This window comes from Terrapene carolina, unplaced genomic scaffold (genome assembly GCF_002925995.2).
Source record: "Terrapene carolina triunguis isolate 2854851 unplaced genomic scaffold, T_m_triunguis-2.0 Scaffold90, whole genome shotgun sequence".
Lineage (NCBI taxonomy): Eukaryota > Metazoa > Chordata > Testudines > Emydidae > Terrapene > Terrapene triunguis.
This window is the reverse complement of record NW_020664441.1, coordinates 399,935-425,973: the sequence shown is the minus strand read 5'-3', so window position 1 is coordinate 425,973 and position 26,039 is coordinate 399,935. Positions and strand designations below refer to the sequence as shown.

General features: G+C 47.5%; 1 protein-coding gene across 1 annotated transcript in view; it reads left to right on the top strand.

Moving 5' to 3' along the window:
- Positions 1-26,039, top strand: part of LOC112117582 (NACHT, LRR and PYD domains-containing protein 3-like) — a 475,696-nt gene that overhangs the window by 137,963 nt on the left and 311,694 nt on the right. Inside the window, exon 2 of the mRNA XM_026650507.1 lies at positions 22,530-22,556. Within this exon, the coding sequence (XP_026506292.1) occupies positions 22,530-22,556 (27 nt within the window). The remainder of the gene's footprint in view (positions 1-22,529; positions 22,557-26,039) is intronic.

Genomic DNA, 26,039 nt, shown 5'->3' with positions numbered 1-26,039 from the left:
AGTAGCGCTAAATTCGACATGGCCATGTCGAATTAGGCTACGTGTGGATGGAAATCGACGCTAATAGCTCCGGGAGCTATCCCACAGTGCACCACTCTGTTGACGCTCTGGACAGCAGTCCGAGCTCGGATGCTCTGACCAGCCACACAGGAAAAGCCCCGGGAAAATTTGAATTCCTTTTCCTGTCTGGGCAGTTTGAATCTCATTTCCTGTTTGGACATCGTGGCGAGCTCAGCAGCACTGGCAACGATGCAGAGCTCTCCAGCAGAGATGGCCATGCAATCTCTGAATAGAAAGAGGGCCCCAGCATGGACTGATCGGGAAGTCTTGGATCTGATCGCTGTGTGGGGCGATGAGTCCGTGCTTTCCGAGCTGCGATCGAAAAGACGGAATACAAAGATCTACGAGAAGATCTCTAAAGCCATGGCAGAGAGAGGATACAGCCGGGATGCAACGCAGTGCCGCGTGAAAATCAAGGAGCTGAGACAAGGCTACCAGAAGACCAAAGAGGCAAACGGACGCTCCGGATCCCAGCCCCAGACATCCCATTTCTACGAGGCACTGCATTCCATCCTAGGTGCGGCCGCCACCACTACCCCACCACTGACCGTGGACTCTGAGGATGGGATATTGTCGACGGCCGCTTCCTCGGACATGTTAGCGGACGGTGAAGATGAGGAAGGAGATGAGGAGGACGAGGCAGTCGACAGCGCTTACAACGCTGATTTCCCCGACAGCCAGGATCTCTTCATCACCCTTACAGAGATCCCCTACCAACCGTCCCCAGGCGTTAACCCGGACACAGAATCAGGGGAAGGATCAGTCAGTAAGTGTTTTAAACATGTAAACATTTATTTTGAACAGAACAGGAATATTAACAATATTAACAATGGGTTTTGCATGATTACTTTGCCCTAGGCGCTTAATGTTTCAGTCCTTGGCAGTGCAACTACTGAAAAAAAATCTAACAATGTCCAGTTTAGCATGATTGTTCTGCCCTAGCCGCTCTATTGTTTAGTCCCTGCCAGTGCAGCTACAGTAAAATCCGGTCTATATGTCTGGGGATAGAGCTGAAATCCTCCAGGGACATCTCCACGAAGCTCTCCTGGAGGTAATTGGAAAGCCTTTGCATGAGGTTCCTTGGGAGAGCGGCCTTATTGGGTCCTCCATAGTAGGAAACGTTTCCGCGCCAGGAGACAAGCAAGTACTCGGGTATCATTGCCTTGCAGAGCATGGCGGCATACGGCCCTGGTCTTTGCAGGCTTTCCCGAAGCATCCTTTCTTTCTCCGTCTCTGAAATCCTCATCAGAATTAGGTAGAGGAATGTTAGTATTGGGACTGCTTGCCTGTTCCTTTACAGAACTGTAACCGGCGGTTTACAGCCACGCGGTGGAGGCGGGAGAGGGGCAGCATACAGGGATCTTTCCCTGGGACAGCCGCCAGGGGGTGGGACGGGGCAGACTTCATGCTTGCTGGATTGCTGGCAGCAGGGACTGGCATTGCTTTGAACGTGAAAGGAGGCCAGTGCTATTATTAAAGTTTTAAGCAGCCACAAGTTTACGGCTTACCATGTCGGCCTGCTACACAAATTCCGGTGTCCTGCCCCGCTTCTCTGATCTGCACTGCAAGACCCCAGGCACTGAATGCGAAGGCCGAAAATTCGACCTTGTCCTGAGTGCGCATGTGATAGGTGCTGTGCATGGTCTTGTTCACAGAGAAAGACTATGTTCTTTGTTCACAACTAAATTTATCTTTCTGAGGAATTCACTCCCTTTTTCCCATCCCACAGCTGCGACTGTCTCCCGACCTAGCCTGGCATCACACTCCCAGAGGCTAGCGCAGATTAGGAGTAGGAAGAAGAGGACACGGGAGGACATGTTCTCGGAACTTATGGGCTGCTCCCGAGCCCAGGCAGCCCAGCAGACCCAGTGGAGGGAGAACTTGTCCCAAATGCACCGATCACACATGGAACGGGAGGAGAGGTGGCGGCAGGAAGACCAGCAGACGACTCAAACGCTGCTTGGACTAATGAGGGAGCAAACGGACACGCTCCGGCGCCTTGTGGATGTTCTGCAGGACCGGAGGCAGGAGGACAGAGCCCCGCTGCAGTCTATCTGTAACCGCCGTCCCCCGCCACAAAGTCCCATACCCCCCTCACCCAAAGTCCGAAGAAGGAGGGGCGGCAGAGTCCGTGAAAACTCTCACTCCACCCCTGCAGACTGCTCAAGTACCAGAAGGCTCTCAGTCCCCAAAATTTGATAAGTCCTTTCCTTCCCGCCTCACCCAAGCCCCCGTCCCAGTTTCATCCCCTAACTGTGTAGTTGCTAATAAAAAATATGTTTCTGTTAATTACTGTTTCCATCATGTTCTTTTACAGGAGAGTGTGTTTGAAGGGTGGAAGGGGGTTGGTAATTGGAGAGGACAGTCACCTTTACCAGGGTACAGACACGGGGGCAGGTTCAGCAGCAGGTCACACACACATTGCAGTCACTAGTCACCCTGGTCAGTCTGGGAGGTGGTTTTCATGTTCTGTGTGGGGGTGGGCTATGTGACTTTGTGGCGGGGGAGGGCGGTTAGAGATCTTATGCAGCGGTCCTTATCCTGGATCACAGAGCCACGCAGCAGGGGATCTGTAACCATCCTCCCCCTGCCACAAAGTCACATAGCCCCCACACACAGAGTCCCGAACAGGAGGAGTGGCAGGCTCCGTTGAAACAACCAGTCCACCAGTGCGGAGCCTGTCATTCCTGGAGTTTAGAAGCGTCCTTTGCATCACTACACTACACCCGCTCCCCACCACAGTCTGCGTCCCAGGTTCAACACTTTACCGCGAAAACAGTAATAAAGACAACTGTGTTCATTAACAAAATTCAAGTGATTTTATTTTTAAACATGTGTTGGAAGGGGGTGAACGGGGTGAACGGGGTATGTAACTGGAGAAGATAGTGAACATTTACTGGGTAAAGAAACGGGGGCAGGTTCAGCTTCTCTGTAAACAAACTTAATAGTCACAGGTTACCCTGCTCACTCAGGAACCTAGCTTTCAAAGCCTCCCGGATGCACAGCGCGTCACGCTGGGCTCTTCTAATCGCACGGCTGTCTGGCTGGGAGTAATCAGCAGCCAGGCTATTTGCCTCAACCTCCCACCCCGCCATAAAGGTCTCCCCCTTGCTCTCACAGAGATTGTGGAGCACACAGCAAGCTGCAATAACAATGGGGATATTGGTTTCGCTGAGATCACAGCGAGTCAGTAAGGTTCTCCATCTCCCCTTGAGACGGCCAAAAGCACACTCCACCACCATTCTGCACTTGCTCAGCCGGTAGTTGAAGAGTTCTTTTTCAGTGTCCAGGGCGCCAGTATAGGGCTTCATGAGCCAGGGCATTAGCGGGTAGGCTGGGTCCCCGAGGATCACTATAGGCATCTCCACATCCCCAAGAGTTATTTTGTGGTCCGGGAAGTAAATACCTTCCTGCAGCCGTCTAAACAGACCAGAGTTCCTGAAAACACGAGCATCATGAACCTTGCCCGGCCATCCGACGTTGATGTTTGTAAAACGTCCCCTGTGGTCCACCAGTGCTTGCAGCACCATTGAAAAGTAGCCCTTTCGGTTAATGTACTGGCTGGCCTGGTGGTCCGGTCCCAGGATAGGGATGTGAGTTCCATCTATAGCCCCACCGCAGTTTGGGAATCCCATCGCGGCGAAGCCATCTATGATGACCTGCGCGTTTCCCAGGGTCACTACCTTTGAGAGCAGTAGCTCAACGATTGCGTTGACTACTTCCATGACAACAACCCCCACGGTAGATTTGCCCACGCCAAAGTGGTTCGCGACTGACCGGTAGCTGTCCGGCGTTGCAAGCTTCCAGAGGGCTATGGCCACTCGCTTCTGGACACTCAGGGCTGCTCGCATCCGGGTGTCATTGCGCTTCAGGGCAGGGGACAGCAACTCACAAAGTTCCATGAAAGTCCCCTTCCGCATGCGAAAGTTTCACAGCCACTGTGATTCATCCCAGACCTGCAGCACTATGCGGTCCCACCAGTCCGTGCTTGTTTCCTGGGCCCAGAATCGCCGTTCCACAACATCAACATGACCCATTGCCACCATGATGTCCTCGGCGCGGGGTCCCGTGCTTTGTGACAGGTCTGTGCCACTCTCAGACTTCAGGTCCTCACCGCGCTGCCGTAGCCTCCTCGCCCGATTTCTCAGCATCTGCCTCTGGGAAAGGTAGATGATAAGGTGCGAGGTGTTGACAACGGCCATAACTGCAGCGATGGTCGCAGCGGGCTCCATACTCGCAGTCCTGTGGCGTCCGCGCTGTCACTGACCAGAAAAGTGCGCGAACTGATTTCCCGCCGGCGCTTTCAGGGAGGGAGGGCGGGAGCGACGGTTGGATGACGACAGTTACCCAAAAGCACCCTCCACACATTTTTTTACCCAGAAGGCATTGGTGGCTCGACCCAGAATTCCAATGGGCAGCGGGGACTGCGGGAACTGTGGGATAGCTGCCCACAGTGTACCGCTTCCAATGTCGACGCTTGCCCCGTTAGTGTGGACTCACAAAGTCGAATTACTGTCCTTAGTTTGGACACACACGTTCGACTTTGTAATATTGATTCCACATATTCGATTTAAGTAAAATCGAACTACTCTCGTAGTGTAGACATACCCTCAGTTTCTCTTTATGCAGTGTTTTCCTTTAGGAGCTAGAGAGAAGAGTGCTCTGGGCCCAAAGGAAGAATACCTTTGGAGGTCCTCCATGTAGCCCAGAGAATGCTCATCTGAAGTTCTACCCCACCTGCTATAGTGGAGTCCCTCGGGGCTGGAAGGATGGGAGCATTCAGTGGGTGATGGAGAACCATAGAAAAGAGGATTTAGTTGGGGTGAGGGAGTGCAGAGAGTTAATTTGTTAATTCATTACCCTGCTCTGTGTTTTCAGGAGTGTGGATTTGCTGCGGATGCTGTCAACAGGCAGTCATTATGCATTGTGGGGTGTCTGTGTTCATGCACATAAATCAGGGGTTAGTCAGCACTGCGATGCTGTAGCATTTTATATTTTTGCACAAGAATTCCCAATGCACCAAACAATTTTTTAAGTTGACACGTGTTTGACATTCTAATGCTATAACATTGTATGTCTCAATCATTGTGTCTTTGTAAATCTGAGAGGTGGGTGTTTGAGGCCAGGCCAAGCAGAGACCAACAAGTCTCCCCTCAGCTGCTGTTGGGCTGGTATACGAGTGGCACAGCTTGCAGAAAAATGGAAACAACTCTCTTTGGAATATTTTGCTTAATACTTCATCCATTTTTGAACCGAAATTATGAATTTTTGCAACTAACTCCAGTGAGTGGCTTGGCAGGTGACAGTATCTGCTTCACAGAGTTTAAGGCCACAAGAGATCATTAGCTCATCTAGTCTGCCTTCCTGTACATCACAGGCCTTTACATTTCCCCTAAATTCCCCTGTGTTGAGCTCAGTGAGTCTGAATTATCAAAATGCTCATGGAAGGATGAGCAGGGGCAGTGTGGATCTTCACTGGGAGAAGACTCATTGCACGACTGCAGCTGCTTTGGCAGTGCCTGTGCTAAAACAGAGTAGAGGGATGTGATGGTGGAAAATATGTGATTGTATTTCCTCTGAGCAGGTTAAACACCAGAGGTGATGGGATCCCTTGTGCACTGCTATACACAAGTTTGTGTGTGGCTGTGCAGAGTTACAGGTATGTTACGGAGTTGTGCTGTTGCTGCCAAGGCCAATGGCCTGTACAGACAGTCTCAACTGTGCTCCACAGGGACAATCCCACTGGAGATGCCCAGGTTCAGACTCCAGGGCATTGGAGCAGAGTGTTCTCAACAGCTAGAACTCAGCTTTAGAACTGCTTCTGAGAGGGGATCAGACTGAGCCCTGGCATGGCCAGGGTCTGAGCAAAATGCAAGATCACTTCTTCGCTAAAGCCCTTGTCAGAAACAACACCAGGGTCAGCATGAATTGGAGATGGTTTAATAAGAAAACTGGGTTGGTGTGACACAGAGCGCCCTTGGCAAAGGGTCCCCTGTTCTTTGCAAACAGCTCTCACCTCAGACCAGACAAACTCAATACAAAAAACACATCTTACAGGATATTTATTCGTCAAGTATAATATGTAATATATCTACAGAAAGTGTGTTGTCTACCCTTGCCACATCCCATAACAATCAATGGAAAACCATCACAGACCATGGCAAATGATCAAAGCCACTAGGAGGTGAAAAGGAACATCACAGCAGGCGGGGGATCATCGTGGCTATGAATATAACAAATGATGATTTTCAGTATAACTGAGTGTAGGCAAAGGCACTCTCTATTTACTAAGGAAAGTCTTTGAGGAGTTCAGGGGGCTGTTCTGAACATTTGGATCCTGGTTCTTATGGAAGCAGCTAGTTCTGCAACTGACTGAACTTTGTGGGGAAAACCTAGTTCATTAGATAGGACAGGTAACTATTGAGAAGTGTAGACCAAGGTTCACGCTTTAGGATTTTGTTTTGCATTACAACCAGTTGTTTCCATCACCTTCTCTCTTTCCTGAATAAATCTTTATTCTTTCTTAAATAAACCTCTTTTTGTTTTTATGGTAAGTGTTCACAAGTGCTGTGTGGCTTACAGGAGCAGTGTTAAGGTAACTCTGATAAACTGGGATAAATTACATCTTTGGGTGCAGAGATTTTGGTACTTCTGTGAGTCAGGGGCTTGGTATCACAGGAGAATGAATCAGGGATTCAGTGATTAGGGTGCCCCTCTTTTCAGCCTGGAAGGCAAAGCTGGGGCTGGCATAAGCCCAGAGGAGAGTGCTTGAGTGAGTGAAGGGCTGCTGATGCTAGGGAGCTGACACCCAGGTACTATTAGTCAGACTCCCTCTGGCTGTAGGCAGGGGGGTAACGAGGTGACTCTCAGTCCCCAAGAAACATCAGAGTGGAGCAGAGAGAAAAAAAAAATCTTCTCCTCCCCTCCACCATCTCTCACTTTGTCAAGCACTTTACACAGAGGACACCTGTAAATGCACAGAGGAGGACAATGTTACTTACAGCAGTCTCTGCAGTTTGCAGTTCGGGTGTTTCAGTCCCTCGCACAGCCGCCGCACTCCGGCCTCGCCCAGTTTATTACCACCCAGGTTGAGCTCCGTCAGGCTCTGACTGGTTCTGAGAACAGCACCGAGATCCCCACAGCAAGCGCCTGTGAGACGACATTTCCACAAGCTGCAGAAGAGAGAAACACAGAGAAGGGGGATCACAGTTTGAAGGGGGCGCATCACAGCTGTTCTGACAGGCGGCCCCGCCCACCAGCCCCTTTCCCTGACCAATCCACATGCTCCACCAACTCTCCCAAACCTCACCCTGTTTCAATGGGAAACCAGTGTTGGGTGGGACTTCCTGCCTAATCCCCACCTCTTGAACTTGACTCTTGACCAATCAGGACTGTGAATGATTCAGACACCCCAATCCTTACACCTCTGCCATTGACCAATAAGGATGAAGGTTCTCGGTAAGACTTCCTCACTAAGCACCGCCCCTCACCCTTTCCACTGACCAACCAGAATTTAAGGGGAAGCCGTCTGGCTACCCTAAGTCCCACCTACCCAGCTCTCAGCCGATCAGATTGGACTTGGCACTGATCAGCCCCAGAATGGTGTGACCCAATCAGACCAGGCCCAATGCTACAGGGAGGCTGTAGGGGGAGCCACCTCCCCAGGCAGCTGGGCCAGGCTCAGAGCAGGTGGAGCTGGGAGATCCAGCCCCTCCGTGCCCCCAGCTCGAGCTCTGCTGCTGCCCTGCAGGACGCAGATGTCTCCTGTCTCTGTGCCCAGCTCTGAGCCTCAGGCCTGGGGTGGGGAGGCAACTGTGACCAAGGCCCAGCACTGGCAGCATCACACCCACCTTCCACTGAGACCAGGGATCGAAGGTTGGGGGGATTGGAAGACAAAGAGGAGAACAGCCCCACAACCAGGGGGATTCCCAAAGTTTGGGGAAGAAGAGCCCCTGAGAGCAGGGCGACCATGTGACCCTGTTGGCAGGGCCTGTTCCAGAAACTCTGGTGCGGTTATTACAACAGACATTTTCTACTGGATTTTGCGTCCACCCTGCAGAGTCGAGGCTCCTGGGGGAGCTGCCAGCCAGCGGAGTGTGGAACTATGGCAGCAGCCTGGCTATGACCATGTGCATCTCAGTGACCAGCCCTCAGCATGGTTGTCACATACTGCCACTCAGCCATCCGCCCTCCCTCCATTGCAACTGTCACCTGCACGGCCTCCTCCATCACTACAGTTGACTTCAAAATATGGTCACTCCGCCAAATGTGGAGGGAAGTCCTAATGTTTGAGAGAGAAAAAGAGTCCTGAATTTGTATTAGGGAGAGAAGCCCCCACTCCCTGGGGGACCCCCAAGGTCTGTCATGGTTGGTACAGCCCCTGAAATATTTTGGAGAGAGGAAGAGAAGCACCCCCAATACGATGAGAGAATCTATGTTTTCATTGAAAAGAAGAAATAAATTCATAGGTGTATGTGGGAAAATATGGAGATAAACCCTAGCCTGGGGAGGTAGGGAGAGGGTGTTCTTTATGAAGCAACAGTGAAGAGCTCCACAAGATTTAACGGTAAGAAAGGAGGGAAGAGAAATGAGAAGTTGAGAAGAAAAAGGACCCAAAGTGTGGAGAAGACACATGACAATAAAGAAGGACCCAACTGGGATAAAAAAGGAGGGACACCCCAAATGAGTAGTGGTGTTGGTGGTGAGCTTTGGGAAGGAGGTAGCTGTGCCAACAGTAGCAGAGTTTATTCTTCACCCTCAGCGCTGATTAAGGTCCATTCTGGAGGCAGAGTTTCTCTTGGGGAATTTGATGCTGGGCTCAATCTCTGGAAGAGGAGCCTCTGCTGTTTGACCATCTCATTCCAAAACAGGTGAATAAATGTAAATAAATGTAAATATGACAAGTTTCACTTAGCGTTTACCCAGACTCCCTGTCATCGATTTCTCCTCTGATCTGAAAGGTGCTGGACACCTGCCACCACTTGGCTGAGGGTAGCACTGGTGTCAGAACAGGACACTGGTGCTAGAAGAAGGAGCAACACTACACACAGACAGAGCCTGCCCTGAGGATCCTACAATCTAAGCAGACCAGACAGGCGAATGGTAGGGAAAGGAAAAATTATTATTGTCATTTTTCAAATGGAGAATTGAGACCCATAAGAGACTGAATGACTTCCCCAAGGTCACACAGAGAGTCTGAGTTTTGATCCAGCAATTTAATTACACGACCATCCTTTCTCTTGCATAGAGCTGCGCTTAGTCCCTCATGTTTCTCAGTTTCAGAAGGGCCCCCATATTTTTTAACCAACATAACCTCTTTCGCCCGCGCCCAATAATTGAGGCTCTTAAGGAAGAGATACCTACCAATCAGGTATTGAACATTAGGGCCTGAGCTACTGATGAGGCTTCTCACTGTGATACCTATTGTGATTTGCTAAAGTGTGTAGGAAAAAATTGAAAAGATCTAACTACTGACCAGACCAGACCCAAGCAAACATTTGAAGAGCTGTTGGAAGGGAAAACAAAAATTCAAAATGGGTTCCCTAGATGTGAGGGAACTCCAGTATGTGTGAGTGTGGGGACAATGGAGGGAAGGTTGGACTGACTCAGATGTTTTTGAAATGTCAGGTGCCATTTGCAGTGTTTTAGAAATTTGCCATACATTTAAGGGCAAAATTGTGTTCTATCAAAATTACAAGAGCATTCATTGTTTTCATTTGGAATTCTGAACTAGGATGGCTTGCTAATATGTCATATTGTAATGTACTGTAAAGTGATGGGGATACATCAGAACCACATGACCCCAAAATAGATTTGATTATTTCCCAGCAGATGCATACACAGTCCAAAAGCAACATCAACTCAGTGGGAGACAGGAATGTTCGCAAAGGCATTGGCAGCTCCATGATTAAGTTTACATGTAGGTTTACACTTGAAGCAGGACTGAAAACCCGTTATTTTCACTAGATTACCAGCCCAGCCCTTACTGGGCACTAAGGGGTAACCCATCAGCTAGAAAAACTTCATTGCTGCCATGTTAGGCACATAACTGGCAGAAATACCAGGGTGGACGTAGATGTCGGAAGTGGCGTGTTTTTTCTCTAATGATTAAACGTTATTGATTATCCAATCTGAGAAAAAATTGAAAATCACAAAAATGGCAACAACTCAAAAAAGTTTGATTTTCACCAAAAGTGGCAGAAATCTTCTAAATATGATTGATAATGCAGCTATTTACTCAAAATAGTACTGTTTTTGAAAGATTGGGAAATACTTAGACCCAGGTGATATATTCTATGCATGTTCCCATACTTTTTTCCTTTCGTTAAAGCAAAAGTCTGTAATCATATAACAATGTGAACTTGTATCATGAAATGCAAAATAATAAATAATAATAATAATAATTGTCATCATTTGTAGACTGGACTGATTTGAGAATAATTTTTTCCAATCATGTGCGGAATTAATCTTGTTATGTGCACCAATATGGAGGTGATGTGTGACTAATCACCTCCATACTGGTGCATAGAACAAAATTAAAATTAGTGTGCTAATGCTCCCTGGACTCCAAAAAAAAAAAAGAGGCTCTCCTATTTAAATTCATTTCCAACATTGGCTACAACACTTATGAACTTGGCTAATCTATTTGTCAGATTTCAGCTCTAAAATCAAATTGGCCCCATGGGAAATTTGTCAAATAACCCCACATTGACACTTACAGCTGTGGGTTATGCTTGGCATTTTTAATGTCATAACGTGTGGCATTGGGCCAATGTTCTTTGTATAGAATCCCACCACGTGCAGCAATTTCATCTCTATTATTATTATTATTATTATTGTTATTAAGTAAATTGTAATGGGCTTCTTCTCCCCCAGTGCCTGGGCTGCAGGGGGTGTGGTGAGACAGAGCCTGAGGGAATGGGAAATTGAAACAAAGTGTGCTCATGGTTGGTGGTACTGCCCATCACCCATTCCAGGGGAATCAGGCACTGCTGTGTTGGGGCTCTCATGATATTCTAGTTTTTTAGGTTTTAGATAACGTGGTCTCACGTCATTCTTTCCAACACCCCTAATGCTACACTATATGTTGTACCAATATGGTTCTATAATGGGGACACCAGGGATTTTTCCTTTGGCCGGCCGTCTACAATTACCTTGTCTTGCTGCTGGAAGGTTCGTCATTTTTTGTTTCTTGTCTGACCTTCTCAAAGGTTGTTTTGGAAATGCGTCATATTGGAACTAAACTCATCTTTGCATCTCCCTGATTTCACTATTTATAGATGCCCTTGAAAGCATGGATGGTTTAAGAAGCTCCTTTCTGGGCCTTTTTTCACGTGTATAAGTACTTTTGCAAAGTCATAATTATTTTCTGACACATAGGCAGTATTGCCAATTACAGACGTTCACAAGTCATGAGTCAGGCCCCCAAAATCAAAATTAATGCTTTTGTGTTTCTTTTTCTTAGCCTTCTAGTTCCTGAGTGTGTAAGTTACACATGGTTCACATTTTTAATCTTTTCTCCACAACCATGAGGGCCTAGAAACATAATTATAAATAAACATTTAAGCTGAAATTCTCAAATATTCATGACTCCAGGAGCTGAGGTGGAATAAAAACCCCACTAAGTATTATAAACCTTGCAATAAAATAGCAAGAATTAGCAACACTAGGAGGTTCTTTGCATAGTGGATTCTGTAATATGGCTTACAGCTCTTCAATTTCATGAACACGTTATGGTCAGAAATGAGTAGAGCTAGAATACACCACCAGACACAACAGCCAGCATTTGTCTCTCTATGGGTAGAGTTGTGTCATGATAGCTCAGTGGTTTGAGCATTGGCCTGCTAAGCCCAGGGTTCTGAGTTCAATCCTTGAGGGGGCCACTTTGGGATCTGGGGCAAAATCAGTACTTAGTCCTGCTAGTGAAGGCAGGGGGCTGGACTTGATGACCTTTTAAGGTCCCTTCCAGTTCTAGGAGATAGGATATCTCCATTTAAAAAAAAATGTTTTACTCAGTCCTTTCAAAGCAAATGTCCATTAGGAGAGCCCCCACCCATAACCAAGCAGTTGCAATTTTAGGATCAGTTAATCTCAAAGCACTTCAGTACCAATACCCCATGACAACATTTTTTAAAATTCCTAAAGCTTTCCTCTTGTCTGCAATCCCAGTGCCACCCTCTAGTGCCCTCAAGCAGCATTCTGAGTGGAACACTCAATTGCGACAAGTTAAGGCTGAATTTGCTGAGACCCAGCTCTGTGGTCTTGGTTTCTTCCCTGAATGAGGGCTTCTGGCGGCTGAAGTCCAAAGCAAAGCCCAAGAGATACTCTGATTATTAAGTAGGTCTGCCTTAAAAACCTTAACCATTGAACAGAGAGACGATATTGTTGGGGTTTGTAAGGGTTAAGTAAAGACCTGGGTAACCATTACCATGGTAATAGGGTAGTATGGCACTAGCAAGCACTATCCCTTGCTTGACAGATAAAGTTTGCTACCTGTCGTCCTTCCCCCCCTCCCCCCCGCTTTTTGCTGGTTAAGGATAGATAAGTGTTGCAGCTGCATAAGAAATGTTGCTGTCTAAAGAATTCCCTTTGTGTGAAGTAGTGTTATCTCTCCTCTCCCTTCTTTTTCCCAGCTACATAAACGTGTTCAGGGCCATGTGGTCTTGCCCCCCCCCCCCCCCCCCGTAAGCTGCTGCTTAAGGGGATTTGGAACTATAAGTATTGTAACAGCACCTGCACAATATGCATAATACTGTAAACAGTAAAAAGGGGCAGGTATAATTATATTCAGTATATAGTTATTAATATTCATTATATAGGTGTTCATATTACTAAATAAGGGTTTGGGGGGTATTAGATAAAAGCATGCAATGTAGCTAACCACGTTGCTTACTCAACAACTGGGTCGAGGGGAACAAGTACTGCAATAAATGAGTCTGTTTACTCAGATCCGCTTCTGGGTTCTTCCTGCTCCTTCTTTCCATCTCTAACATCTGGCATCACGATCAGGATCCCAGGGTAGAGTCATGCCTGATCACCATGTCTCGCCATGGATTCAATGAGTAAGTTGGATGGGCCCTTTACTGCAAAACCGGTGAATGAGTTTATTAATAGCAGGGTCCTTATGCCACTCCCCCGGGAGGATGTCAGGATTGGCAGGCCATCCAAGTGTTCCCAGGATAAAAAAAGGCCTAGGCTCTAATGAAAAGCAAAGCAGTGTAAAGGTGGTTCCTCTGCCTCTCCAGACGGTTCAGGCAGCAGAATCTCTTCTGCAGGTTCCTTGGTGAGCAGCCCGTGCTCGGTGGAGCAGGGGCGCGCTAGTTCTGCTTCCCTCTGAATTCCACCCTGCACTGGGCTTCAATCCTCCCTTTCAAGAAGCCACCCCTCTCCAAGTGCAATAGGTCTTACAGGTGTGCCAGGTTGGGGCTGAACAGGCCCAAAGGAGCTCTTTAACCTCTTCCTGACTAGGGTGGGAATCTGTCCCAGCACATACCCCACCTCTCAAGACGGAAGTCAGGATCCCCCAATCCAATCCAATTTTCCCACCAGTCCCAGTCAGGGCTGGCTCAGCCCTCTGGAGCCCCAGGGTAGAGCATGCTTGCTGAAGAGTTAGAGGTAGAGCACTCTCAGTGAAGAAGGGACCTTTGGAGATTGTAGCTGCAAAGCTGAAATAAGTTTCCACTGAGCATCAGCACTGAGATTTTTCAAATGCTTATAACTTTGAAAATTGGGGCAGATTTTCATAAGAACAGAAATAGGCACATCCCTGGCCCAAATGCTTCCCCCTGCCAATTTCAAGTTCCTGCTCTAAAGCATGGGGATGATAGAGTTTCTCACTGAAAAGTTCATCAGAATTACTTGGGGGAAACAGTGTGTTTCCCTAGCCTATGGATGAAAATGGATGAACCATAAGGCTGAAATTTCACAAAAATATCCAGCTTGAAGCAGACACCCAGCATGGAAAATTTAAGTCAAAATGGTTAAGGTTAGCAAAGTTATAAGCAACAGAAAACAGGATCTACCGATGGAAGTGTCAGGCTATCATAATAGGAGGTAGCACTTCCAGCTTCACTTCAAATATATGTACTCTACAAAGCAAAACGTAGCTTTTGATATTAGAAAATATAAAACCGATCAAAGGCATGATACATCCATTGTACATCCTAATAGAGGTTGGATAGTGCATTCATAGCTCTTGTAATGTAGTATTTTAGAGAAAGAGAAAGATACACCATGATACAAGAAGAAAAATTAAAAAGCTGTCTGGTGAATTCTAGTCCTGGGTGACACATTCAGTGCTTTCTAACTTGTCAATAACCATGCTGTGCTATCTTGGGTGCATATTTTTGAAGCACAACTTCTGTGTGAGATGAACGTGCTGCGACATTAATTGCTTCCCACAAGGAGTGTATGTATGCCTCCTTTTCATATTGTACTGTTTTGTCCCTTACTAATAAGCTAAGCTAAGCGTGGTTATATGGTCTCTTAAATACTTTTAATATTGAACCACAAGTGTTGCCAAGCAATTGGCTAGACCTCAATGAATATTGTTAGACTGACACAAGTCACTCTCCCTGTGGGGGAGATAAGTACCACATTCAGATGGCAGCAGATCCTTTTTTAAGCAACAGTGGCTGATACGAGCTCCTCTCTCTGATGCTTCACAAAATCAGTTGGTTTCCCATTCCCTTCCAGACTAAATTCAAAGTCCTCGTGGATCATGAAGAGCAACAGCAACTTTAGGTGTTGGTGCTCCCGGAGGTGAGGAGGTGGATTTTTTTCTTTTAATTCATTTCTTCAATCATGTTTGTTAGTTTTTTAGACAGAGTTTGCTTGTTAGTTTAAATGTTGTTATTTTTTCAGTTGTTTTGTTTGATTAGTAGCTAAACTCAGTTTCTCTCTATCCTATTTTCCTATAGGAGCTAGAGATATGAGTGTTCTGGGCCCAAAGGAAGGATATTTCTGGGGGTTCTCCATGCAGTCCATAGACTCATTGCACAACTGCAGCTGCTTTGTAAGTGCTTGTGCTAAAAGAGTGCAGAGGGATGTGGTGGTGGAAAATATATCATTGTATTTCCTCTGAGCAGGATAAACAGCAAAGGTGATGTACGCACATTTGTGTGCGGCTGTGCAGAGTTGTGCTGTTGCTGCCAAGGCCAACGGCCTGTAGCAGACAGTCTCAACTGTGCTCCACAGGGACAATCTCACTGGAGATGCCTAGATTCAGACTCTTGGGCATTAGAGCAGAGTGTTATCAAGAGCCAGAAATCAGCTGTAGAAGGCCTTCTGAGAGGGGATCAGTGGGAGCCCTGGCCTGGCCATGGTCAAAGCAAAATGCAAGATCACCTATGTAAAGCCTTTGCCAGGAAGAACACCAGGGTCAGCATGAGGTGGAGTTGGTGTAATAAGAGGAAAGACAAAGAATAAGAGGAAAAAAATTGGGTTGGTGTGACACAGAGTGCCCTTGGCAAAGGGTCCCCTGTTCTTTGCAAACAGCTCTCACCTCAGACCGGAAAAGCTCAATACACCAAACACATCTTACAGGATATTTATTCATCAAGTATAACATGCAATGTATCTACAAAAAGCTGTGTTGTCTACCCTTGCCACATCCCATAACTTTCAATGGAAAAGCATCAAAGAAGATAGCAAATGATCAAAACCACTTGGAGGTGAAAAGGAACATGACAACAGGCAGGGGATTTCCCTGCTATGAATATAGCAAATGAAGGTTTTCAGTATAACAGAGTGTAGGAAAAGGCACGCTGTATTTAGTAAAGAAAGCCTTGAGGAGTTCAGGGGGCTGTCCTGAATATTTGGATCCTGGTTCTTATGGAACCAGCTAGTTCTGCAACTGACTGAACTTTGTGGGAAAAACCTAATTCATTAGATAGGACAGATAACAACTGACAAGGGTAAACCCAGGTTCACACTTTAGGATCTTGTTTTGCATTACAACCAGTTGTTCCCATCACCTTCTCTCTTTCTTGGATAAATCTTTATTCTTTTATAAATAAACCTACTTCTGCTTTTATTATAAGTGTTCACAAGTGCTGTGTGGCTCACAGGAGCAGTGATTGAAGGTAACTCTGATAAATTGGGGTACACTACATCTTTGGGTGCAGAGATTCTGGTACTTCTGTGAGTAACCGGAGTCAGGGGCTGGATATCACAGGAGAATGAATCAGCGATTTAGTGATTAGGGTGCCCCTCTTCTCAGCCTGGAAGGCAAAGCTGGGTATGGCATAAGCCCAGAGGAGAGTGCTTGAGTGAGTGAAAGGCTGGTGGTGCAAGGGAGTTGACAACCAGCTACTACTAGTAAGACCCACTCTTACTGTAGGCAGGGGGTAACGAGGTGACAGTCCCCGAGAAACATCTGAGTGTAAAAGAGAGGGAAAAAATCTTCTGCTCTCCTCCACCATCTCTCACTGTGTCAAGCACTTTACACAGAGGACACCTGTAAATACACAGAGGAGGCCAAATGTTACTTACTCCAGTGTCTTCAGTTTGCAGTTCGGGTGTTTCAGTCCCTCACACAGCAGCCGCACTCCAGCATCTCCCAGTTTATTATCAGGCAGTTTCAGCTGTGTCAGGCTCTGGGTGGTTCTTAGAATAGCGGCGAGAGCTCCGCAGCCAGCGTCTGTGAGATGACACCACTCCAACCTGCAGGAGAGAAAAACACAGAGAAGGGGGATCACAGTGTGAACTGGGCTCATCACAGCTGTTCTGACAGGCGACCCCGCCCACCAACCAAGGTTCTAGGTAAGACTTCCTCACTAAGCACTGCCCCTCACCCTTTCCACTGACCAACCAGAATTTAAGGGGCAGCCATCTGAACACCCTAAGTCCCACCTACCCGGCTCTCAGCCAATCAGATTGGACTTGGCACTGATCAGCCCCGGAATGTGTAACTTAATCAGAGCAGGCTCCTCCCTGTACACCTAGGCCAGGCTCAGAGCAGGTGGAGCTGGGAGATCCTGCCCCTCCATGACCCCAGCACTGGCTCTGCTGCTAACCTGCAGGACACAGACATCTCCTGTCTCTGCCCCCAGCTCTGAGCCTTGGGCCTGGGGAGAGGAGGCAGCTGTGAGGCCCAGCACTGGCAGCATCACACCACCTTCCACTGAGACCAGGGACCAAAGGGTGGGGGGATTGGAAGACAAAGAAGAGAACAGCCCCACAACCAGGGGGATCCACAAAGTTTGGGGAAGAAGAGTCCCTGAGAGGAGGGCAACCATGTGACCCTGTTGGCAGGGCCTGTTCCAGAAACTCTGGTGGGGTTATTACAACAGACATTTTCTACTGGATTCTGCATCCCCCCTGCAGAGTCTGGGCTCCTGGGGGAGCTGCCAGCCAGCGGAGTGTGAAACTATGGCAGCAGTCTGGCTATGACCATGTGCATCTCAATGACCAGCCCCTAGCATGGCTGTTACATACTGCCACTCCGCCCTACCTCCAGGGCTCATGGGGAACCCTCTGCATGCCTGACAGCTGCCAAATCTTACACACATGTAGAGACACCCCACCCATCACAACTGTCACCTGCACGGCCTCCTCCATCACTACAGTCACCTTCAAAATATGGTCGCTCCGCCAAATGGGGAGGGAAGTCCTAATGTTTGAGAGAGAATTTGTATTAGGGAGAGAAGCCACCACTCCCTGGGGGACTCCCAGGTTCAGTCATCATGGTAGAGCAATGTGGGAAACTATGGAGATAAGCCCTAGCCTGGGGAGGTGGGGAGAAGGTGTTCTTGATAAAGCAACGGAGAAGAGCTCCACAACATTTAAAGGTAAAAAAGGAGGGAAGACAAATGAGAAGTTGAGGAGAAAAAGGCCCCAAACTGGGGAGAAAACACATGAAGGGAAAGAAGGACCCAACTGGGATAAAAAAAGAGAGACACTCCCCAAATGAGGAAGGAGGTAGCTGTGCCAACAGTACGGGAGTTTATTCTTTGCTCTGGGTGCTGATTAGAGTCCATTCTGGAGGCAGAGTTTCTCTTGGGGAATTTGGTGCTGGGCTCAGGTCTCTGGAAGATCAGATCTCTGGAAGATCAGACCTCTGCTGTTTGACCCTCTCCTTCCAAAACAGATGAATAAATGTAAATATGACAAGTTTCACTTAGAGTTTACCCAGACTCCCTGTCACCGATTTCTCCACTGATCTGCAATGTGCTGGACACCTGCCACCACTTGGCTGAGGGTAACACTGGTGTCAGAACAGGACACCGATGCTAGAAGAAGGAGCAACACTACACACACAAACAGTCCTGCCCTGAGGATCCTACAGTCTAAATAGAACAGACAGGTAAAAGGTAGGGAAAGGAAATATTATTATTGTCATTATTCAAATGGAGAATTGAGACCCATAAGAGATTGAATGACTTCCCCGAAGTCACACAGAGACTCTGAGTTTTGTTCCAGCAATTTAATTACATGAACATCCTTTCTCTTACATAGAGCTGTGCTTAGTCCCTCATGTTTCTCAGTATCAGAAGGGCACCCATATTTTTTAACCAACATGACCTCTTTTTCCCCCCTATTTTTCTCATGGTTGAGACTCATAAGGAAGAGCTACTTACCCATTAGGGCCTGAGCTACTGATGAGGCTTCTCACCATGATACCTATTGTGATTTGCTGAAATGTGTAGGAAGAATTCAAAAAGATCTAACTACTGACCAGACCCAAGCAAACATTTGAAGAGCAGTTGGGAGGGAAAACAAAAATTCAAAATGGGTTTTCTAGAAGTGAGGGAACTCTAGTGTGTGTGAGTGTGGTGGTTGGGGGAGGGGGAAGGTTGGACTGACTCAGATGTTTTTGAAATGTCAGGTGCCAGTTCCAGTATTTTAAAAATGTACCATACATTTCAAGGGCACAATTGTGTTCTATCAAAATTACAAGAGCATTCATTGTTTCCATCTCGAATTTGGTACTAGGACGGCTTGCTAATATGTCATATTGTGATGCATTGTAAAGAGACGGGGATACATCAAAAACACGTGACTGCATTAGCAGCTCCATGATTAAGTTTATGTGCAGATTTACATTTGAAACAGCACGGAAAACCCTTTATTTTCACTAGATTACCAGCCCAGACCCATAAAAAACAATGTTTAATTTTCACCAAAAGTGGAATAAATCTTCTAAATATGATTGATAAAGCAGCTATTTACTCAAAATAGTACTGTTTTTGAAAGTTTGGGAAATACTTAGACCCAGGTGATATATTCTATGCATTTTCCCATACTTTTTTTCCTTTTGTTAAAGCAAAAGTCTGTAATCATACAACAATGTGAGACTGTACCATATAATGAAAAAAAAAAAAAAAAATTGTCATCATTTGTAGACAGTACTGATGTGAGAACAGTTTTTCTTTCTGCAATTTTTATGAAGCTAGGCAGACAAGAAGACACCTACCCCCTATTTATAAAATGTTTTTGTTATTATATCTTCAGCTCTGTGGCCATCAGGGATAACATGACCCCCTCCTTCTCAGAATTCTGCCCCTTTGCAAAAGAGGAATTCTAGAAACACTAGAGGAAATCTCAGCCTCCACTTAAGACTCTGATCCTTAATCTTCTAGGCTGATGAAGGAGAGTAAGAGCACTTAGAAAACGTACAAACAACTACTGTCACCACCAGTGTTCCCTCTAATTTTCCCCACTCATATATGGAATTAATCTTGTTATGTACACCAATATAGAAGAGATGTGTGATAAATCACCTCCATATTAGTGCACATAAAATTAATGGGGTGGGGCTGAGGAGTATGTGGGGGGGCTCAGGGTAGGTCAGTGGGGGGATGAGGACTCTGGGGTGGGGCTGGAGATGAGGGGTTAATATATATGGAGATATACCTATCTCATAGAGCTGTAAGGGACCCTGAAAAGTCATCAAGTCCAACCCCCTGCCTTCACTACCAGGACCAAGTACTGATTTTTGCCCCAGAAGTGGCCCCTTCAAGGTTTGGGCTCACAACTGTGGGTTTAGTAGGCCAATGCTCAAACCACTGGGCTGGGCAGAGTTAGGTGAGTACTTCAACTGATTACATCTGCTGCCATATTGCAGAGGAAGAGATGTGGTTTCTCAGGTAGCCATCACCCATTCCATTTAAGATTTTATAGATGAAAAGGGGACCTCTACACTTTGCATAAAATCAGTAGGAAACCAGTGTGGACAATATAGCACAAATGTGTCAATGTACCACTTTATAAATAGGCATCTACAGTCTACCCTAGCTGAAGTTTCTGAATTGTCTTGTATGATCCCAAATAGAGCACACTGCAGTAATTCAATCCCAAGGTGATAAAGACCTCCAGAATTGTGGTTAGATCTGCATCTGAAAGGAAAGGTTGGAAACTTCTTGACATGTGCAGATGGGGAAAAAATAAAACCCCACACTCTTGACCAGATACAGGGATCATCTTTGACACTGACAAATTAATACAAGGCCATTGGCAAATTAATGCAGGGCCACTGTTAAAGCTCCTTAGTGGTATTTAAAATCAAATCAGAACTAAGGTAAAAAGCAATCTAGGATGTGCCATTCTTATTTACTGGCAGATGGAAATATATCCCCATGACTGCAAGCTGCACTACCCAATTTCTCTGCTCCATCTCTTCTCACCTTTTTTAGCTTCCCCTTCTGTGATTTAGAAACAATAAATAGCACTGGGAGCTTGATCTCATACCCTTAAGATTTCCTAGAGACTGGAAATATTGCAATATATCAAAGTAAAAATGAAGGCAATGAAGAGTGCTAAGGGGAAGCAGGTTCAGAGGCCCACAGTATTAGCTTCCTTTTTAGATCTGTTTTCACAGCTCATGAGACTCTCTAGATGTATAAGCAGAGTCAGAATGAGCTCTCCCCTGACATCTGGTGGTGAGCTGTGGAAAAGAACTTCAGGGGGTGATCTTGTTTGCATGGGAACACCTATCCTGCCTAGCATGATGGGACTGCTTGCCCAAATGGTCACTTTGGCTGCTGTGGGATCCCCAGGCTCTTGGTTATTTGTGCAGGAGTAATAAAGGGTTGTTAAACTGGCTATGTGACTCAAAGAGAGTGAACTGTACTTGGCATTGTCTGACTGAGGGACTCACCCTCACCTAAGCAGCACTCGCAAGGCAAGGGACATGGGTTCCAAAGCCTAGTGAATTGAGAAAGTCTGGGGACATGAAATTGTATGTGGGCTGTTTGAGGGTCCCTAAATGCCCTTTTAATCTTTTCTCTTTACTAGATGAATTTCTGAACTTTGGGGCTACACTGACCAAGGACAGCAACTGTGAATGAGATGATTTTTAGGTTGCTGGACTCAAGAACCCCAAGAGAAAGGACATGGCCTAATTTACTTGGGGATGAGTCTTTTGGCTCATGGTTTGTGTTTATGAACTGTAGTTGTGGTGTTTTCCCAATTTAATGCGCTGAGTTGTTTGCCTCCTGTTATTAAAGGTTTGTTTGCTTCCCTGAGACTCTGTGCTTGTGAGAGGAGAAGTATTGCCTCTTAGAAGCACCAAGGGGGGTGTGTGTAATTTTTGCAGGTCACTTGGTGGGTGCTTGAGCTGGTTTTACATTGTGTTGTTGAAAGGGAATCCCTAGGTACTGAACCCGGCCCTTGTTGCTGTCAACTCTGCCTGGCAGAAGGGTTACATCAACAAATCCACTGCCAGCCGCTTAATTTTCATCATGAGCAACTTGCCACAACAAACCAGTGTCCGTCAGGCAGTCTGCCCTGGGGCTGAGGCTAGAGGACTCCCCACTGGCAGCATGGAGATCTGGGGGAAGGGGCCTCTCTCTCCCCGCCGGGAGCACGGAGCTCGGGGGGAGGCGACGCAAACAGCTCCCTGGCAGAATTTCCTATCTCGGTTGTACTGAGCATGCTCACAGGAACTGACCCAGCTCAGTAACATTGCTGCTCTTTTTGCTGTTACACTGACAGCACAAAGCTCTGGGGCCAGGGGAGAGGCCCGCAGCAGCTCTGCACACCCTAGCTTGACCCCTCCCCAGTTCCTGTCCCCTCTCCTCTCCTCACCACCTGCTATTGATAGGGTGACTAGGTGTCCGGTTTACCAATGGAACACCCGGTCGAAAAGGATGCTGGTGGACTCAGTCAGCACCACTGACTGGGCCATTGACTGTCCGGTTGGCGGTGCCATGCAGCGGGGCTGGTAGTCTACCTGGTAGCCTCTGCACCGCATGGCTCCCGGGAAGCAGTCGGCATCTTCCCACTCTGGCTCCTACATGTAGGGGCAGTCAGGGAGCTCCGCATGCTGCCCCTGACCCAAGCACTGCCTGTGGATGGGGCAGAGCACAGAGCCATCTGGCTGTGCCTGCACATAGGAGCCTGGAAGGGGGACTTTCCACTGCTTTTGGGAGCTCCTTGAGATAAACGCCAACTGGAGCCTGCACCCCGACCCACTCCCAGGTACCAACCACCTGCCCCAGCCCTGAACCCTCCAAAACCCTTGATCCCAGCCTGGAACACCCTCCTGTGCCCCAAACGTCTCATTCCCAGCCCCACCCCAAGGTCCACACCTGAGCCCTCTTTCCCCCCCCATGCCCAAACACACATCCCCAGCCCTGATCCCCCTCCCACATTCCGAACCCCTCAGACCCAGCCTGGAGAACCATCCTGCACCCCAAACCCCTCATCCCATGACCCATCCCAGAATATTCACCCCCAGCCATAGCCTTCACCCCCCTGCACCCCAACCTGTTGCCCCATCCTGGAGCCCCTCCCCCACACCAAACCCCTCAGCCCCAGTCCTCACCCCCAGCCTGAGCCCTCACCACCTCTCGCATCTGAACCCACTGCCTCAGCCTGAAGCCCTCTCCCACACTCTGAACCCTTCATTCCCAGCCCAACCCCAGAGCCTGCACCCAGTTGGAGCCCTCAGCCCCTCCCGCACCCCAGCCCCCTGAGCCAGGCCACTGAAAATGAGCAAGTGAGTGAGTGTGGGAAGAGTGAGCGATGGGGCGGGGGTGGAGTGAGTAGGGGCGTGGCCTCAGAGAAGGGGCAGAGAATGGGCGTAGCCTCAGAGGAGCAGAGGCAGGGGGCAGGAAAAGGGTGTTCGGTTTCCTGCGAGTAGAAAGTTGCCCACACTAGCTATTGAGGAGGGAAATGTAACCCGCCAAACTCTTGAGCATGCAGCACTCTGGCCAGTACTTACGAATCCATTGCTTAATGTAGCCAGACTTACAAGCTACCTCCTGTGCTGTTCAGTGATCATGCAGAGCCAGGCAGTCTGACAGAGCTCTGCTACATTTACTGTCTGACTGATCTGCATTGTGCTTAACATGAGCCTCTGTACAACATAACGAGTTCCAACTGCCTCCCCACCGGGTATCATCTGGTCTCCCATTTCCAAGCAACTTAATCAAGAAGCTACTGAATAACTGCATCCATCATCACCTGTCCATTGGCAATAGCCAGCTGGCTTTTAGAGCTGGGCACAGACAGGGCTGGCTCCAGGCACCAGCGCAGCAAGCGGGTGCCTGGGGCGGCCAATGGAAATGGGCGGCACATCCGGGTCTTTGTCAGCAATTTGGTGGCGGGTCCCTCAGTCCCTCTCAGAGGGAAGGACCTACCGCCAAATTGCCGCTGAAGAATGAAGCGGCGGCGGTAGATCTGCCGCCGAAATGCCGCCAATCGCGGCTTGTTTGTTTTTTTCGCCACCACTTGGGGTGGCAAAAACGCTGGAGCCGGCCCTAGGCACAGAATAGAAATAGCACTACTGAGGCTGAGAGTGCTTTGCTTCCAGCCCTCACATGTATCATCCTAGACATTGAGATGTGCTTTGTCCCAGAGCAGCACAGCCATCTCAGCAGTTGATTGATCGAAATTTGCTCTCTCATGTCACTGGGGCTAGAGCCACTAGATTTTTATCATCTGTATTACAGTGGTGTCTGCAGAGCTACCAAGAACAGGACCCCATTGTGATAGGCAATCTACAGAGCATTCCTACAAAGTCCCTCCCCCGAGGATTTTACAGTGTAATTAGACAAGGCAGACACATAGACGGGACAGAGAGAGAACACACAAGCAGAATGAACAGCACAATTGTTTGTAAGTGTCACTTTGTTTATTATTTTCCTGTGGGGTTGGGGGGCATTTCTTATTTTTTTAAATTCTGGGTGGGGTTTGTTAGGTGGGGATTGGCTTAATAGAAAGTAAGATGAAGGACAAGGGGACAAGGAAGGGAAGGAGGGAAGAAATAAGGGGAGAATGCAGGGCAGGTGGAGGGAAACTGAGGTGAAGAGACTGTGAGGCAGAGGGAGGGTGGGAGGGTATTGCAAGAAACAGCCAATCAGCACAGGAAGAGAATGTCAAGAGTAACACGATGCAGCAGTAGGGTTGCCAGGTGTCTGGTTTACAACCAGAGCACCTGGTCGAAAAGGGACACTGGCAGCTCCAGCCAGCACCACTTTCTGGGTCATTAAAAGTCCGGTCGGTGGTGCAGAGAGGCTATAGCAGGCTCCTTCCCTACCGTGGCTCTGTATGGCTCCCGGAAGCAGCGGCATGTCCCCCTCCCACACCCCAACCCTCTGAGCCAGCCTGGTGAAAATGAGCACGTGAGAGTGGGAAGAGTAAGACAGAGAGAGAGGAGGGCAGGGCGGGGCAGGGGCAGAGCCTCAGATGTGGGGGCCTCAGAGGAGGGGCATCACAAGGGCAGTGCAAGGGTGTTTGGGTTTGTGCAATTAGAAAGTTGGCAACCCTATGCAGCAGGCAGTCTGATAACATCAGTGTCCATTGGTCCATGCTGAGGCTGCTTCTCTGTCTGCTCCTACTGGCTGGGAGGTCTCTGTGGGCCCAGGCCTTGCTCCTCCCAGGAATTTCATAGAGGATTAAGATCATGGCATTAAAGAGCAGTAGAGCTCAGGGGAAGCCAGTTGCAGGGACTGAAGCATTGACTTGATGTGGCCATTGGGACATAAACCATGGAAGAAGTGGACAGTTCTTCTTGTACTATCTGGAATGTGGACATTGTTTTTACATTCAACTTTAGATGCAGTGAAACAGAGCAATCCAGTCTGGAGAGGAAAAGTGGATTAAACAATATGGCTAGGTCTTCTTCTGGATAGAATGTGTGAAAATTCTGAGCAAACTGGCAATTCCTAATTAAACTATGATTTACGTTTAAAATCAGAATTATACAATGAGATACTTTAAGCAAGGAAAAAAATGACACTCCAATAGCTTGGGATAGTATGATCCTAATCTCAGACAAAAAAGAAGACACTACAGAGATAGAAACTAATAATAAACTACTGAAAAAAGTCCCAACAAATGGTGAAACCCAAGAAAAGGAAAATAAGAAAAGAAGAGATGAAAGACACTAGAGATGAAAGGCACAGAGAACATACTGGCTATGGCAGAAGTGAAACAGAACATGAGAACCCAGACACCTGAGGAGTAATCTAAAGATTAACCAGAAAGGACTAATTGGGAGTTGTCAAGAACAAACAGATGAACAGTAACTACCTCAACACTGTAAATAAAATAGTCTGAAATTTGGTTTAATAGAAGTGGGCAAAACTCTGTGATAGCTGTGTTCTGTATTAAAAATAGAAAAAATAAAGGATTTGAAGGAGAAGTGCATAGAGGGGGTCTCAGAGATGGAGGAGACTGGAGAAAAGAGAGAGGGAATCAGAGGGGCCCTCTGGGGTTCTGTGTAACCCCCACCCCATAACTCAAACGATCAGATGGTAATTTATCCCTGAGGGTGAGGGCGGAGATCCCATATATAGAGAATGTATTTCCCTTGGATTGTTTCCCCTTCAGTCCAAGTGTTACTGGGAGAGTACAGGGTCTTAGGAAAACACTGTCATTTGGGGACAGATTTATATGATATTTTGGTATTTTATTTTTGTATTTAAATGAAGGGGAATGCAGGAGCAGAGAGGGAAAATATGATCAGCGTTTCAGTCGCTTGGTAGTGGTGGTAGCTGTAGATGTAGGTGGAAGAGAGAGAGCGTGGCAAAATG